At 46.1% G+C, this 16,856-nt stretch overlaps 1 protein-coding gene across 1 annotated transcript in view; it reads right to left on the reverse strand.

The window, feature by feature from the left end:
- Positions 1 to 975: 975 nt before the first annotated feature.
- ENTPD6 (ectonucleoside triphosphate diphosphohydrolase 6) overlaps positions 976 to 16,856 on the reverse strand; it is a 166,134-nt gene continuing 150,253 nt past the window's right edge. Inside the window, 2 exon segments of the mRNA XM_029594503.1 lie at positions 976 to 2,958; positions 3,049 to 3,161. Coding sequence (XP_029450363.1) covers positions 2,869 to 2,958; positions 3,049 to 3,161 — 203 coding nt within the window. The 3' untranslated portion in view covers positions 976 to 2,868.

Consider the following 16,856-nt stretch of genomic DNA (forward strand, 5'->3'; position numbering starts at 1 on the left):
GAAAAGTGGATTATTTTCAAGGACTAACAATAATTTGATTTTGATCACAAACAATTTTACACATACCTACAGATTAGACATTATGTCTATTCTTTAAATTAGCAAGAGCTGCATCATAAGAATGGGGACTTTATATCTGATCTTTTTGCTCCTGCAGACCCAAATCACCATACTATTTATTCTCTTTATAAGTCTCCTATACAGAGAGGCCTTATCTCAGTTTCCTTAAGTGTTTCGTGGTTAGAAATGAGAATTGGTTATAAATTTCAATCCTTCTCAGTTCTTAAAATGTTTTTCTAAGATACAGTATCTCACAACTAATATTAGAATGAGAGAAACTCAATTTAAATTTCTTATGTGCTTTTACTTCCCTCAAAACCATGCACATTTGATACCTGTAATAAATACCAGGTTGCAGTGAGCACTTTAGGTCATCAATTCTGGTCCTGTTTTGTTATTAAGGGATTTTAAGGGGGGGGGGGGTGCAGTGTCATATTAGCGCTATAACAAGAGTGCTTTTACCAAGGACACCTTAGTTTTTCTTTTTGATGCCTGCCTAGTATATCTTTCAAAGACAAATTTGTTAGGTTAAGGAGAAAGAAGGTATTACAAAGAGGGCTATTTCACAAAAGTGGTTGGTGCTACCTACCATATCACCTACCATATCACAATTGCTTTGCATCACTGATGTGTGCTGAAAGAATATGTAGAGAAAATAGATTTGACTATTAAGCAGAGATCTTTTCTAAGGATTTGGGACTTATATTTACAATCTTTACCACACAGAGCATGCAGCCTAATCTTAATGTAACAGAGTTTAAAAGGAGACAGATGTATGTCTGGGTCAGTTCTGTTTTAGTACAATTGATGGTAACCTGTACTGTAAATCACTTGAATCCTGGGGAGGGAGGAGGAAGGGAAGTTGGGGGTTTTATTGCTGTTGATGTGAAGTGTACCTCATCACCATGCATTATAAAAGTGTATATTTCACTCTTATTCTTAATAAAGTAGATTTGAACTACACACAAAGCTGTCTTAAGAAGACACTTAGGAAAAAAAACACATTATCACCCTCTTTTCAGAAGCTGTTACCCAACGTACATATGGGCTACATTTCTTTGGAAAACAGAAACCTTATAAACAGTCAGAGGGTCGGATTTAAAAGTATGGTGATCATAGACAGAGAACCTGGAGCAGCAGAAGTCCAATTTGTGGGCACCTTCAGAATTTGATGCTCTAGGCACTTGGACTATTGCCTATGCCTAAATCTGGCTCTGACTACAATGTGCAGTGTATAGAACATTAAAATAAAAGCTTAAAATTCCCCTCTCTTTAGCTTGGATTTTCTGCAAAAACAGGCGCAATATATCAGTGATACATTAATTTACACATGGAAGACCATCTCCACAGAAGAAAGTGCAAGAACTTCATTTTCATATAAGACCCATGAGTTTTTCGCTAGAGTTTAAGTGAAAGATATGAGATTATATCCTAACAGCTCACTACTTGAAGCAGGAAACCAGGCCCATACCTGGGATTTTATTATTTATTTTTTATTTTCCTGACATATCCGTTTCCTCCTGTGCTTTTGGGTTTCTTTGCTCATAGGGAGCCAGCATTATGAGTCTTCATTTGCAACTATACTTAGAAATTTCCTCCATTTTAACCCCCTTCCAGTAGCTATTACAGCACAAATCTTTGGCAAGAGACCACAGACTGGCTTCCTTCACAACCCAGTATATATGCACTCTGAGTCTGGCCAATATGTGGCACAGTTATATAACCAACACTCCTTTCCTGCAGGAGATATAAACAATGCTTTTGCAGTTTCCCCAACTGGCCCAAGAAGCAGAAGCTGGGCTCAGGAATCCAGTCAGTCTTCTGCATGGCAATGAAACTGTACTAGCTTTTGGCAGGCTGACATTTTAAGGTAATGTAGTGGCAAATGACTCATGCTAATATTAGTCTGGGTGGTTAACACTGAATATTAATTCATAAAGCAGTGTTAACAGAATGCTAGTACCCATTGCAATAAGCTGAACTCCTGCTAAATTATGTTAAGGAAACGACTTACAATCTGGGAATGGCTCAAAAGCTATTAGGCATAATATACTCATTACACCCCAGGAAGAAATTAAGTTCAGATTTTAGAAAAAAAAAAAAGATGGTAGTATTTGAAAGCTGTATACAATCAGTTAAAAAAATAAAAAGTACTTAATTCAATTAGTCTCATCATATCCATAAAATTTTAGATTTGATTTGGACACTTTGACAATCAGTTGCCTTTTTTCGCTTTACTTGGCTTTTCCAAAACATTAATGAAATCAAATGCATACTCATTTAATAGTCTCTGAAAAAAAATCTTATAGCATTTGGTGTAGTCTCTTTCACATTCATGGGCATGTACTAATTATACCTAACATTACTCTAGAGCAGCACGCATGCCACTTGTTAGTCCACAAGCTCCTTCCAGCTGGCATGCTGCAAAATACCATTGCTGTGAATGTTTTCAAAACTTGTGAGCTGGCGCAGCTGATATCATGATGCCTGAGACAAGTAGAGTGGTGTTGGAGAAGGTGTGGCAGCTATGACTAGAGGGTCCACCCCTCCTCTGCAGCAGCCTACTGCCATCTTTTGGTACCAGGCCAAAAAAGGTTGCTGTCCTCCTGCTCTAGAGGGCCAAAATGGATTTCTACAGTATCTCAAAGGGAATGAATACTGTCAACACTGCATTTGTTAAATAATGTCATAACAAGCCTCTGGAGATCTTCCTGCAACATTCCAGTTGCTATCAGGTCTTCACAATGGACAATATGCACGGTGTTCAGGCTCCAGGGATGACCAGTCATTCATTAGCTCCAACAAACGCTAGTATTGCACACCATTTAGTGAATCAATATAGTGAAAAGTAGCTCCTAATGCCCAGCTGGTTTCAACGTTGTTAATTTTTCGAGCAAGCTACAATAAATAAATAGCGTTAATGTAAAGTATTTTGGCAAAAAAAAAAAAAAAAAGAGCTTGAAACTAAGAAAAAGTTATATTTATTACCTTAAAAACTTTGCTTTTTGGGAAACCAAGCTCTTGCAGTAATGCGGTGATATATGTGAGATCCATGCAAAGAAAGGGGTTCTCTCTTGGGAGAGTTTCCATAGCTTTGCAAGCTAGAGAAGAGAAAGGAGAGACATTTTATAGGCATACATACATAAACAACTTTCAAACATTAATGGAGTAGAATAATTAATAGTGGTGCTCGTATTTATCTAAATCAGCAACATCTACTCAAATCAATTTAATAAAAATTTATTTTGCTCTTTAAAATTCCATATAATGGTAAGCTTTACTCAAATTCACGAGAGGAGAAAAGGAGAAGCGGACTATAGTAGAGTTGCTTATCAACAACAGGTGTTCTTTGGGGACATCAGGATGTTAGTGCTCACACACATGGGTGACGACATCAAATGGAGCCCGATGTGGAAAACATGTCAAAGTTTCTAGACACTTTGACTAGGCACACTGAGCATGTCCAGCATACCCTATACCATGCGGCACGTGATGCCCCTCTTCAATCTCATAACATAGAATTACGATAAAATAAGAAACAGGAGAATCCCAACTCCGCGGGGTGGCGGGTAGGTTTTGTGAGGACTAACATCCTGCTGTCCTTGGAGAACACCTGTTACAGGTAAGCAACTGCTTTCTCAAAGGACAAGCAGGATGGTAGTCTTCACACATGGGTGAAATCCCTAGATACAGGCTGCTCCCCAATACAAAAGGGGACCTATCCAAATGCCAATGGGCACGACACCACTGGTGCTGTTGGTAACAGAGGGGGAGACAGTCTGAACCAAAACAAAGGGCCCTAGTTTGGGAGAGTTGGGTTCTAAACATCAAATTGGTTCCAGAGGACAAAATGGTCAAACCTACTGTCGTGTTGGCCATCCTTAACCAGACAGTAACGTGACGAGAATGTGCGGAGAGAACTCCACGTTGCAGCCTTGCAGATCTCCTCCACGGGAACTGCTCACAAGTAGGCCACCGATGCTGCCTTGGCTCTGACAAAGTGCAGTTGCTTACCTGTAACAGGTGTTCTCCTAGGACAGCAGGATGTTAGTCCTCACGGATGGGTGACATCATCAGATGGAGCCCGGCATGGAAAACTTTTGTCAAAGTTTCTAGAAGCTTTGACTAGCACACTGAGCATGCCCCAGCATACCACTATCCACACGAAGTCCCCCTTCAGTCTTGTAATACAGAGAAAAATGAGCGAAAAAATAAAAACAAAATGCAGGAGAACCCAACTCTGCGTGTGGTGGGCAGAATTCCTGAGGACTAACATCCTGTTGTCCTAGGAGAACACCTGTTATAGGTAAGCAACTGCGCTTTTTCCTAAGACAAGCAGGATGGTAGTCCTCATAGATGGGTGAATACCAAGCTCCAGGCTGACCCCGGCAACAGCCAAGACCAACAGTTACCGAACAAGGTGCTAATGGGCACAACAACTTATGTTCGGTGTGTCTTGAACAAGTAGTGGGCCCTTGGGTCGTGGGGTGTGAAGACTCCACCCACAGGGAGGAGCCCTGTGGGCACTCACCACAACAGGCGTGGTCTCAGCAGTGATGGACAACAGAGGAAATAACTATTATACAGCAATGTAGATCCGAAGAGCGGAGCAAAAGAGTCAGTACTGTAGCTGGTCAGTCCAGTAGAAATCCGCAGCGTGGAGTAGTCCGGTGAATACCTTCTCTAGGCTAGCTTGTGCTGCAATCCTGGTAGTGGTCCACAGTGTGGGGTAGGCCAGAAGCCGCTGGTATGGTTGCACAAAGCAGGAGGGATCCGGTAGGGGCCCGCAAGCGGGGTAACCCGAGAATCTGTGCCACGAAGGTAGCGTACTCACACCGGTATTGTAGAAGCAGATGGATGATCAGGCACAGAGGATGACTGGAACAGGAATAGTCGGAGTCGTCTGAGGACGATGCAGGAAAATGGCTCTCCAAGGAGCGGATACCCTCAGTGCGGCAAGGCACCCGAGGAGCGGGTAGGTCACCCAGAAGTCAGTGAGGTGAAGTCCCAGAGAGGCGGAACTAGCAGGACGAGATTCCTTGCTAACTCATATTGTGAGAAGTCAGTTGAGCTTAAGTATGGTAAGCAGACGATGTCATACAGTGGGGACGCCCCTGAGGTTCCCGCCATCACGTGTTCAAGAAGGGGGCAAGCGCGGATGTAAGATGTCCGCTGGGAATGCCCGCTCCGTCCCGGGCACGCCATGAGGGTCGGCGTGTGGAAACTGAGGCCGCAATTCTCACCAGACTCGGAGCTCCATATAGAAAGGAAGAGAGCAGCAGAGGTCGCAGCCGCCTGCGACCGACAGGCACAACAACAACAACTGCGGTGCTATTGGTCAATAGGGGGACAGCCAGGTTCCAAACAGGGGCCATAAGAAGGAAAAGTTGATTTAAATCTGGAAGAGATTGATAAGACAGTGCCTTCAGCCAATCTGTCCTATCGACCATCTCTGTCCAAGTAGTAATGGGCAGCGAATGTGTGCAGGGAACTCCATATCTCTGCCTGGCAAATGTCGGCGACAGGAACCGCCCACTGGTGGGCTACCGACATCATCATGGCCTTTGATTTGGCTTCCCAGCTGAAGGCCCGCTTGTGCATAGCAGAAGGCGATGCAGTCCGCCAGCCAGTTAGATAAGGTCTGTTTGCCCACCGCAGCTCCCAGCCTCTTGTTATCGAAAGAAACAAAGAGCTGAATGGATTGGCTGTAACTCACTGTGTGTTCCAAATAGCAAGCTAGAGCCCTCTTGCAATCAAACGTATGGAGAGCCCATTTACCTGGATGGGAATGAGGACTCGGGAAGAACGTGGGCAAAACAATGGACTGACTGATGTGAAAATCAGTCAAAACTATAGGGTGCTTACGCAGGACCACACAATCATGAAAGAATTTTGTGTATGGTGGGTTTGTGACCAAGGCCTGAAGCTCACTAAATCTACGAGCTGAAGTGATTGCCACCAGGAATATAACTTTCCAGGTGAGGGACTTTGTGTCACAAAAGCACAAGAGCTCAAAGGGAGGACGCATGAGCCGTGTCAGGACAACATTAAGGTCTCAGGACACAACAGAAGGCCAAAGAGGGGACTCTAGTTGAAGCAGACCCCTCATAAAGCTGTACAGATATGGGTGTGCTAGTGACAACCCGTTGGTACTCGCTAACCACATTTAGATGAACCCTGACCGACATGGTTTTAAGCCCAGACTCAGAAAGGTGCCACAAATAGTCCAAGAACCTGGAGAGGGGGCAGGAGAACAGATCTAAGCCATGCCCCGGCAAGCCAGGTGGAGAACCTCTTCCATTTCAACCTGTAAGACTTCCTGGTGGAAGGCTTTCTAGAAGCCACCAGCACCTGGGAGACATGTTCTGAGAGGTCCAGGTTGTCCAACAAGACAGTCCTGCTTTGGATGGACAACCAAGTCGCGATGTGGTATATCAACAAGCAAGGAGGCATGGGGTCATTCCTCCTCTGTCAGGAGGCGGTACAAATCTGGTCATGGGCTCTGTTGCAGGGATGTAACTGCGTGTGACGTACCTTCCCGGGACTCTGAACATGCTGGCAGACCACCTAAGCTGCTCTTTCCAGCCGCACGAGTGGTCTCTGAATCCGAAGGTGGCAGTCCATTTTTTCCACAGATGGGGAACCTTGGATGTGGACCTCTTTGCCACCCCGCAAAATTGCAAGGTGAGAAATTTTTGCTCCCGGATCACATGGGACAGACGTCCAGCCTCCAATGCCTTCTCCCTTCACTGGGGAAAGGGTCTCCTGTACACGTATCCTCCTCTTGAAGACTGTCCTGAAGCTTCATCAGGACCGAGGGACCATGATCCTCATGGCGCCCTACTGGCCCTGCCAGGTCTGGTTCCCTCTCCTCCGGGATCTATCAATCAAGGATCCCATCAGACTGGGGACCGCACCCAATTTGATAACTCAGAACCAGGGCAGCCTGTGCCATCCAAATCTTTGGGCACTGGCCTTGATGACTTGGATGTTGAGCACCTAGTCCTTCAGGAGTCACTCTTGACCAGCCAGTCGTCCAAGTAGGGGAAGACGTGCACCGCATGGCACCTGAGGTGCGCTGCTACAACTGCCAGGCACTTGGTGAAGACACGAGGGGCTGAGGCCAAGCCAAAGGGCAGCACTCTGTACTGGTAGTGAGCCTTCCCCCAGCACAAAGCGAAGGTACGTTCTGTGCACGGGGAAGATGGCAATGTAGGCATATGCATCTTTGAGATCGAGGGAGCAGAGCCAGTCTCCTCTTTTGAGGAGGGGAATCAGAGGGCCCAGAGAAACCATTTTGAACTTTTCACTCGCGAGAAACTTGCTCAATGCCCTGAGACAGAGAATGGGGCGAAAGCCCCCAGTCCTCTTTGGTATGAGGAAATACCTTAAATAGAACTCTCGGCCCTGCTGAGGATGAGGAATGGGCTCTATTGCTCCTGCAGAAAGAAGGGCTGATAGCTCTGTTCGAAGTATGGTCGAAGCCCATGATGGACATGAGGGAGAGTCCCCCTGTGATACTTCTGAAATTGAGGTGATACCCCTGGAAAACTATGGTAAGGACCCAATGGTCTGAAGTGATGGCCGCCCAGTGGTGGGCGAAGCAAAGTAGTCTACCTCCCACTGGGGGATCCTGCGTCAGGGGTACGTCTTGCTGGGCCATATTCCCTCGCCTCCAGTCAAAAGCCCGTAGCAGGAGCTTGCTGAGGGGCCGGGGCACCCGCTGTTGACGGGAGCGGCCCCTGGAGCTAGCACGCGGTGTGTGGGTCCGAGAGACAGGGGGGTAGTATTTCCTGAAGCTGGGTCTGTAAGATTTCCTGGCAGAGGATGGAGGGTCTGAAGCACTAGTGGAGAGTTGAAGGGTTTCATAGTGATCCTTCAACTGAGCTACCACATCTCTGACCTTATCTCCAAAAAGGTTTTCACCTGTACATAGTAGGTAGCTAGCTTATCCTGCACCTCAGGTCAAAGGTCAGCAGCACAGAGCCAGGCCATCCTATGGGTGCTGATGCCAACGGCGGCCACTCGGGCTGCTGTCTCAAAATCATCATAGGTGGATCTCACCTCATGTTTCCCAGCTTCCAGACTCTGCTGCACAACAGCAGAGAATGACTCTTGTTGCTGCCGTGGCAGGTGTTCTGCCAGCTCCTGGACCTGCTTCCACAGGTTTCGGTTGTACTCAGTCGTGTAATGGTTTTGTACTGCTATCCAACTGTTTAGAATCTGTTTAATGTTCTTATTACTGCTCAGTTACAAGATAAATATATACTTTTGTAAACCGTTATGATGGCTCTACCGAATAACGGTATATAAAACTCATCAAATAAATAAATAAATAAATGTACAACTGGTAAGAAGCGATATGGGTGATAGGCATAGCGCCCTGAAAAAAAACCACAAAACAAAAACAAAACAAAAAAACAAAAACTTTCCTATCCAGAGCATCCAGTTTCCTATGTTCCTGTCCTGGAGGGGCAGAGGCATGGATGCGGGAGTGTTTGGCCTTTTTGAGAGCAAACTCCACAACTACAGCTGGTGAGGGAGATTATGCCTCTCAAAACCTAAGGCCTGCTGTAGTAGGTAGGTGTTTATCCTTTTTGTTATATTCAAAACCTCATGTTTTAAAACTTCAAAACTTACTTAGAACAACGCTTTTCACATTTAGACATAATCACCAAACGGTTACCAGAGAAATTTTTCGCCATGTTTTGAGGGAACATCGGGCAGCGCTTTCGCGAGCCTCTTTAATGGATTTAAGTGAAGTGCAGCGGCTAAGTGGCTTCCCCTGACGAAGAAGAAATTCGAAACTTGGCCTTGTTGGGGTAAACTTTGCCAATGGTCACAACAAAGTTTTGGGATTCGTGCTTAAGTTAAGTGACTTCAGATTCACCTGTTGCTTTTCACATTTCTTCATGAAGCATTTGAAACAATATTTTAAAAATAACAAAAAATAATAAAAAAATTATTTTTGAGAAAATAAAAAGGACTTTAGGGTGGACGGTGGTGCTCATGATTAAAAAGCTAAGTAAGGTACACCGGCATGGTGCCTTAAAAGTTTTATGAAGCATCACTTACACTCTTTAAAATTTTTTCTCTGGTAACCATTTGGTGATTATGTCTAAATGTGAAAAGCGTTGTTCTAAGTAAGTTTTGAAGTTTTAAACCATCAGGTTTTGAATATAACAAAAAGGATAAACATCTATGATATATTAACATCTAAAAGGGTTATTGAGAGTGGTTTTTTTGTAGTGCTATTTCCAGTAAATACCCCCACAGTGTGTGGATTGGTAGGGTTTTTTGTGTCTGGTAGTAGGTAGGTGGCATCCTTCTTCCTATTCACTGGGAAGATGGATATCGGATGTTCCCTCATCCAAAGGAGAAGATCCTTAAAGATGTCGTGGATGGGAACAGCTACTACCTCCTTAGGAGCGTCGACAAATTGGAGGACCTCCAACATTTTATGTCACACATCCTCCTCCATGAGAAGCTGGAAGGGGATAGCTTTGGCCATGGCTCTGATGAAACCCAAAAATGAGAGGTCTTATGGAGAGGACCGAGGCCTTTCTTCTTCTTCAGGGGGTCATCAGAGACCTCAGAAGAGGACTCTGAAGAATCATCCCCCCCATGGGTCATAAGGGCCTTCTTCCTCACTGAGGACACTGTGGGACCTACATGGGTGAGGCCTGTGTGAATCCCTGGCCCTGGGCTCATAGGGTCACGAAGGCGCAGAGGTCATTGATGGTCCCGCCAGTAATGGGAGCACCAGAGGGTATGTGCAAAGGCTCAGGGAACAGAGGCTACGGGATCACGGCGCCGGATGCATCTTCCTCCTCAAAGGACCCAGTAATGGGAATTGCTCCCAAGGGAGGCATTGATGGCCGCTGGGGAGCCGAGGGTCCCTCAGGCACCGGCTGCATTGGAAGGATACCCAAGAGGAATTCCAGATGTTCTAGCAGGGGCACCAGGATAGATGGTGGAGCTCTGTCATCGGTATGGGGGCCGGTGGCAGGGGTGGCTCAACGCTCCGTAGAGCTTGGAGCACTGCACTCTGTGGTCCAACTCCTCCTGAAAGTGTGGTGAGTACAGGACTGATGGAGGGGGATGAGGCGTCACTGATGCCTCCTTGATTCTTCGATGACTCAAGAGGTGGGTGTGGATGGAGCAGATTTTTTTGAACCAAAAGTTTTCTCCATTTTGTTGAGGTGAGCATGACAGCCCTTGAGGGTCATCTGATCACACAGTGGACACTCTCGGATGTTATGCGATGCCCCCAGGCAGAACATGCAAATCTCATGCGGATCCATGATAGGCATGGTCCGCGGGCACTGGGGGCACAGACGGAAGCCGGATGCCAAGAAAAACAACCAGCGCGCGGTCGATGACCGGGGACCAAAAGAAGCGGGACGCCGGGAACTGACTGTGAAGAAGGAAGAAAAATGTTTATGTACCATGCCAAGGAGGATACATCGACCGCGAAGGGAACCAGATGATGGCCTGGAGAAAAATTGTGAATTTAAAGCGCAAAAAAGCAAAATAAGTAGAGCTCCAAAAACCGCGAGGCAAGTGCACCACGGAAAAAGAGAGACTGAAGAGGGACCTTGGACGTGTGGATATTGGCATGCTCAGTGCGCTAGTCAAAGCTTCTAGAAACTTTGACAAATGTTTTCCATGCCGGGCTCAGTCTGATGATGTCACCCATCTGTGAGGACTACCATTCTGCTTGTCCTAGGAGAATGAGCTTTAACAAGACCCCCATGATGCAGTTCCGCTTGGGCATAACAGAAGGAGATGCAATCTTCTAGTCAAATGGATAGTGTCTGTTTGGCATCGGTAATGCCCAACCTATTCTTATAAAAAGAAACAAAGAGTTGGGTGAACTGTCTATGGGCTTCTGTCCGCTCCAGATATAAGGCGAAGGCTCACTTTCAGTTCAAACTGTGCAATGCTTGCTCGCCTAGGTGCGAATGGGACCTGGGAAAGAAAATTGCAGTAGCGACCAAGACAAGAGGATCAGTGAACACCAGGAGTTCACTGATCCAATATTGCAGTAGCGACTAAGACAAGAGGATCAGTTTCCGGTTTGTTTTTCTGGGAAAGAAAATTGGCAGGACAATTGACTAGTTAAGATGGAAATCTGTCACTACCTTAGGCAGGAACTTAGGATGCATACGCAAGACCACCATTTCATGATAAAACTTAGTGTAAGGTGGATAAGTCACTAAGGCCTGGAGCTCACTGACCTTGCATGCTGAAGTGACCGCCACCAAAAATGAGACCTTCCAGGTTAGGTACTTCAGGTCACAAGTGCGCAGCGGCTCAAAACGAGCTTTCATCAGTTGAGCTAACACCACGTCGAGGTCCCAAGACAGCGGGAGGCCTTAGGGGAGGCTTCAGTTGAAGCAGGCCCTGCTGGGCGTACCATCTACACTGTGGTGGTATGCGCCAATTGCACTAAGATGAACTCTGTCAGTTTTTAAGCCAGTCGCTGAAAAGTGTAGAAGGTAATCAAGCAGTTTTTGAAGGGATGGGGGCAAGAGAACAGATCTAGGGCTTTCTGCTCACACCACATAGGAAACCTCCTCCATTTCAGTTTGTAGGACTTTCTGGTGCAAGGCTTTCTAGAAGCCAACAGAACCAGAGATACATCCTCAGAAAGATCAAACGGCTGCAGGATTAACCTTTCAACATCCAGGCTGTGAGCGACAGGGCCTGGAGGTTGGGATGCCACAGCCTACCTCGATCTCATGTGATGCGATCTGGTGAAGTCCCTATTTATTTAAAGCTTTTTTATACCGAGGTTCAGGTAACAGAGTTACTAATCACCTCGGTTTACATTTAAACCATCAAACAAATGAAATGAGATATGTCTTACAGTGAACAAGGAAGAAAACAACTTGGAAATAAAATAAAATGGTAGAAACAAGGAGTTACAAGGAGAGGGAAATGGTCCAGTGTGGCCTAAGCCAACTAGAATGAGGAAGGTTGACTGCGGGAGGGGTAGAGGGAAAGTGCAATTATAGCTTTATAAAATAAGTTAACGGGTACTTAAGGGGTTGCTCTGGGTAAGGGCGGTCCGTGGGAGCTGTGGAAGCTGAGTATTGTTAAGAGAAGGCTTGACAGAATAACAAGGTCTTTTTTTGAACGTGATTGGTTTCAGGATGGACAACTCCTGCAGGAGTAGAAACCAGACCTTTCTTGGCCAATGAGATCATTGTTCCTCTGTTCTCGCAAATCTTCAAGAGAGTCACTAAGGGAATCAGAGGAGACACATACAGAAGACCCTTGCTCCAATGACAGGCTAGGGCGAGTGAGGCTGGCTTGCCATCTGACCTGGACAAGGAGCAGAAACAAGGCACCTTTCTGTTGCAGGGGGACATGAAAAGATCTATGTCCGGGTTCCTTCCAGAAGCAGAATATCCGATTTGCTACTCCCTGGTCCAGGGACCACTCATAGGGTCTGAAGGCTTGACTCAGTCTGTTCATTACACATTCTCCGTCCCAGCCAGGTACATGGCCCTGAGCACCATCCCATGAGACAGGGCCCATGACCAGATCTGGACCGCTTCCTGACACAGGAGGTACAATCCAGTTCCTCCCTACTTGTTGACATACCACATGGTTACTTGGTTGTCAGTGTGGATCAGGACAACTTTGTTGAACACCAGATCTCTAAAAGCCCATAGCTCATACCTGATCGCCCGGAGTTCCAGGGAGTTGATTCGACAAGAATGTTCCTGAGCGGACCACAGACCCTGGATGCCAAGCCCATCTACATGAGCTCCTAACCCCAGGGTGGATGTATCCATGCTGAACACAATTTGGGTAGGAGGACTTCAAAAGGAGATCCCCAGTTCCCTATTGGAGAGTACCTGCCACCAGGACAATGAGTCCCGGAGAGACGGGGTGACTTGGATGCAATCCTGGAAGCTCTGAGTATCCCAATGCCACTGCGACCTCAGGGTCCATTGGGCTCTGCGCATGTGTAAATGTGCTATGAGAATGACATGGACGGTTGTAGCCATATGGCCCTACAACTTCAACATGTGCCAGGCGAATACCCACTGGCCCTACTGGATCTCTGCCACAATAATAGTCAAGATGATGGCCCTCTGGCGTGGCAGAAAGGCCTTAGCCTGAGCCACGACTAGCAGGGCTCCTTTGAAGCCCAATTGAGGTGACTGGCTGAGATGGGAGAACGAATCCTAGTGACTCCAATACCCGGATGGTCAAGTGCATGGACCTTGTGGCCCCTGCCTGAGATGTGCTCTTGACCAGCCAATTATCCAGATATGGGAAAACATGCACCCCCAAGTCTGCAGAGGTGCACCGCCACCACAGTCAGGCATTCTGTGAAGACCAGTGGGGCTGATGTGAGCTCGAACAGCAACACCCAGTACTGGAAGTGCTGTTTTCTCACCACAAATCGGAGATACTTCCTGTGAGCAGGGAAGATCTCGATATGGGTGTATGCATCCTTTAGGTCGAGGGAGCTTAATCAATCCCTTTTTTGCAAGAGGGGAATAAAGATGCCCAGGGAAACCATCTTGAACATTTGTTTTTAGAAACTTGTTCAAGGCCCTTAGGTCTAGGATGGGATGGAGTCCTCCTGTTCTCTTTGGAATCAGGAAGAACCTGGAGTAGAATTCCCGGCCTCTTTGCCCTGGTGGTATGGGCTCGACCGCTCTGGCCGTAAGAGGGAGGAGAGCTCAGCTAGTAGTACCTCCTGATGTGCTACTGGCCCCCAAAATGGGCACAGAGGACAATTTGGTGGGACACTCAAATTCAATTAGTATCCCTGATGGAGGATGGACAAAACCCACTGGTCCAAGGTTATACTGGACCACTGGTTTGCAAAGAACTGTAGAAATTCCCCCGACCAGAGAGACCATTGTTCCGGGAACCGGTAACTGGCTTTCGCTTCCTACAGCCCAGTCAAAACCCCGTCCCCAGAGTTAACTGAGGAGCCGGCTGGGTCTTGGGGGCTCTCTGCTGCCTGGGTCAGCTGCGGAAGCCCTGATGATGTTGATGGGAATGAGGAGGCAGAGGATAGTACTTCCTTTGACGAAAGAAAGACTTCCTTGGACCTGGTCTTGCCGGCCTCCTGGATGAGGATGACAGGTCCAGAGCACTGGTGGAGAGTTGTTGGAGGGTTTTGTGGTGGTCCCGAAGTTGGGCCACAGCATGCCTCACCTTATTTCTAAAGAGATTCTCTCCAGTACACGGCATGTCGTCCCTGTATCTCTGGTCAAAGATTTGAGGTCCACAGACATCGTGTTTTCTGGACTCCAGTAACTAAGTGTCTTGCTGCTGTCAAGGCAGCTGCTCAGCCACCTCCTGTACCTGCTTCCAGATGTCCTGCGAGTACTGGCTCATGTAGAGCTGGTAGGTGGCAATGCGGGCAATAAGATGGCACCTTGAAATACCTTCCTCTCAAGAGCATCCATCGCTCTATGTTCCTTCCCCAGGGGCACCCAGGAGTGAGTCCAAGAGCATTTAGCCCTCGAGGGCAGATTCGACCACCACAGACTGGTGGGGTAGCTGACGCTTATTGAATCCGGCAGCCTTCTGGACGAGGTAAACCCCATCTGCTTTCTTACTGACGGGAGGCACTGCGAGAGGGTACTCCCTATCCTCAGCAGCAACTCCTTAAGGATCTCATGTACCGGGACCGCCACAATCTCCTTAGGAGGCTCCACGAACTGGAGGATCAAGCATTTTGTGCCTGGCATCCTCCTCCATCAATAACTGAAATGGGATGGCCTCCGCCATCACCCTCACAAAACCTGTAAAGGTTAAGTCTTCAGCCGGAGACTTCCTTCGCTTTTCTGGAGAAGTTTCTGAAGGGAGACCCTCAGAGCCTGCAGAGGACTCCAAAGCATCATCCCCTCTAGGGGGTCATATGGTTCCTCATCCTCACTATAGGCAACAGGAGATGGGTCCCTAGATGCTTGGCCTATGTCCAGAGGAGCAGGCACCGGAAGAACTGGATGGGGGTGGGTGGCGGCAGGCCTCGGCATCTCCGCCAGCCTCAGTGGAGCTTCCTCCTCAGAGGAACCAGCAATGACCACCTTGTTGGTAGGGGGAGGTCTCAGTGCCCCACCGGGCACCAATGCTGTTCAGGGAACAGACACCAGTTGGGTCGGTAACACACCAATGAGCACGTTGAGCTTCTCCAGAAGTGGTATGAGGACAGGCAGCATTTGGGTCCGATGCAGTCTGTGCCACAGGACCGAACCCTTGCAGCGCCCAGTCCACCGCTCGACACTCCAGCTCCTACGCGAATATTGCCAATGCCAAGACCAGCTGGGAAGGAGGGGTAGCCAGATCTTCCTCGGACCCTCGAGGTGGATCGGTGACTGGCATCAGGACCAGTGGAGACTGCTGCGGACCCCCAGCATTGATGGAAAATTGGCACTCCTTGCCAAGGGGTAGCTTTGGGGGCATTGTGGCAAAAGCTGGTGCATCCCCGAGCCCGGCACTGTCCATCAATGGGGACCGGTGCCAATGGTTCTTCAGCTGCACTCAATATTCAGCCCAGTCCTTCCCCAGTAAAAATTCTCTAAAACTGTGATAAAAGGAGAAGAATCTCTAACATATGATAGGATCAAGGGGGACACATAGTTTTAAAAAAATGTCAATAAAAACAGAGAGAGGTTCGAGTAGGGATCCAATGGCTACTTATGTATACATTTCTTATGCTACTTAGTACTGTTCCACATTTTTATGCTTTACATTAGTTTTAAGTAAATTATGAGCATTTTAATTGTTGCATGAAATTGTGCCCTATTCCGTTAATCTCCTTGCAGTTTTCATATTTATTTATTTTATGATTGGCATCTTATCACACATTCCATTTCTTGTCGTTCCATTTTTTAAAATTATTTTTCTTGATTACATGCAGTTCTGTGCATCACTTCAGATTGTTTGCGAGACAGGCACTTATATATAAGAAATTAAAAAAAAAAATCAAGAAAAGGTAAATATTAAAAAAAAAAAAAAGGAAAAGGAAAAGAAAGCAGAGAATTTTTCTTTTTAATTTTTGTAAATTTTATCCATTTTTTAGGGGTAATATAAAATTATATAGTTCATTTCTAGGTGTCTGGTCACGATAACTTGCATAGAATTATTGCCTTATTATAAAAATCACAAAAAACATTGGCCATTACATCAACTACTTTTCTGGTCCAGTAGACGCTACTACTATTTGTTATTCATCATCTAAAATCTTATTTTAGATGATGAATAACATCATCTAATGGTTACTAGCAAGTGCTTAAATGATCTCTTAATTGCATATTTATGATCTGTTGACTAATTAATCAAAATAGGTCCTTTTATATGCGTGCCACGCCAAGGAACCCTTTGGATGATAATTTATTATAATTCTTAAACCACACGTTTTTAGGGAAGAATTTTCAGCTTTTGTTTAAGCTCATCATTTTTTTTTTCAGTATTCTTCTATTTTTCTTTTTACATCAGTGCCATAGTCTTGTTTTTAATTATTTAATTACATATGGTATTTATGCCTTACTTTTCAATGTTTTTCATTTCATTTATATATCCTTGTATATATGTTTGCCTTTGCTTCTATATTTATATTATTTGCTTTTTTATTATTCATGCCGATCAACTTTATTTGTGTTTTCTCCACATGTTTTTTTTTATATTATTTATGTTTCTTTGTGGGATTTTTATATGTGCTGTATCTTTTATATGTTGTAGCCCCTGAAACAGCCCTTTGTATGCGGGCGAAACTTGGCCAGAGTCAGGCAACTGCTAGGCAACTTTCACAATTT

This window comes from Rhinatrema bivittatum, chromosome 3 (genome assembly GCF_901001135.1).
Source record: "Rhinatrema bivittatum chromosome 3, aRhiBiv1.1, whole genome shotgun sequence".
Classification (NCBI taxonomy): Eukaryota; Metazoa; Chordata; class Amphibia; order Gymnophiona; family Rhinatrematidae; genus Rhinatrema; species Rhinatrema bivittatum.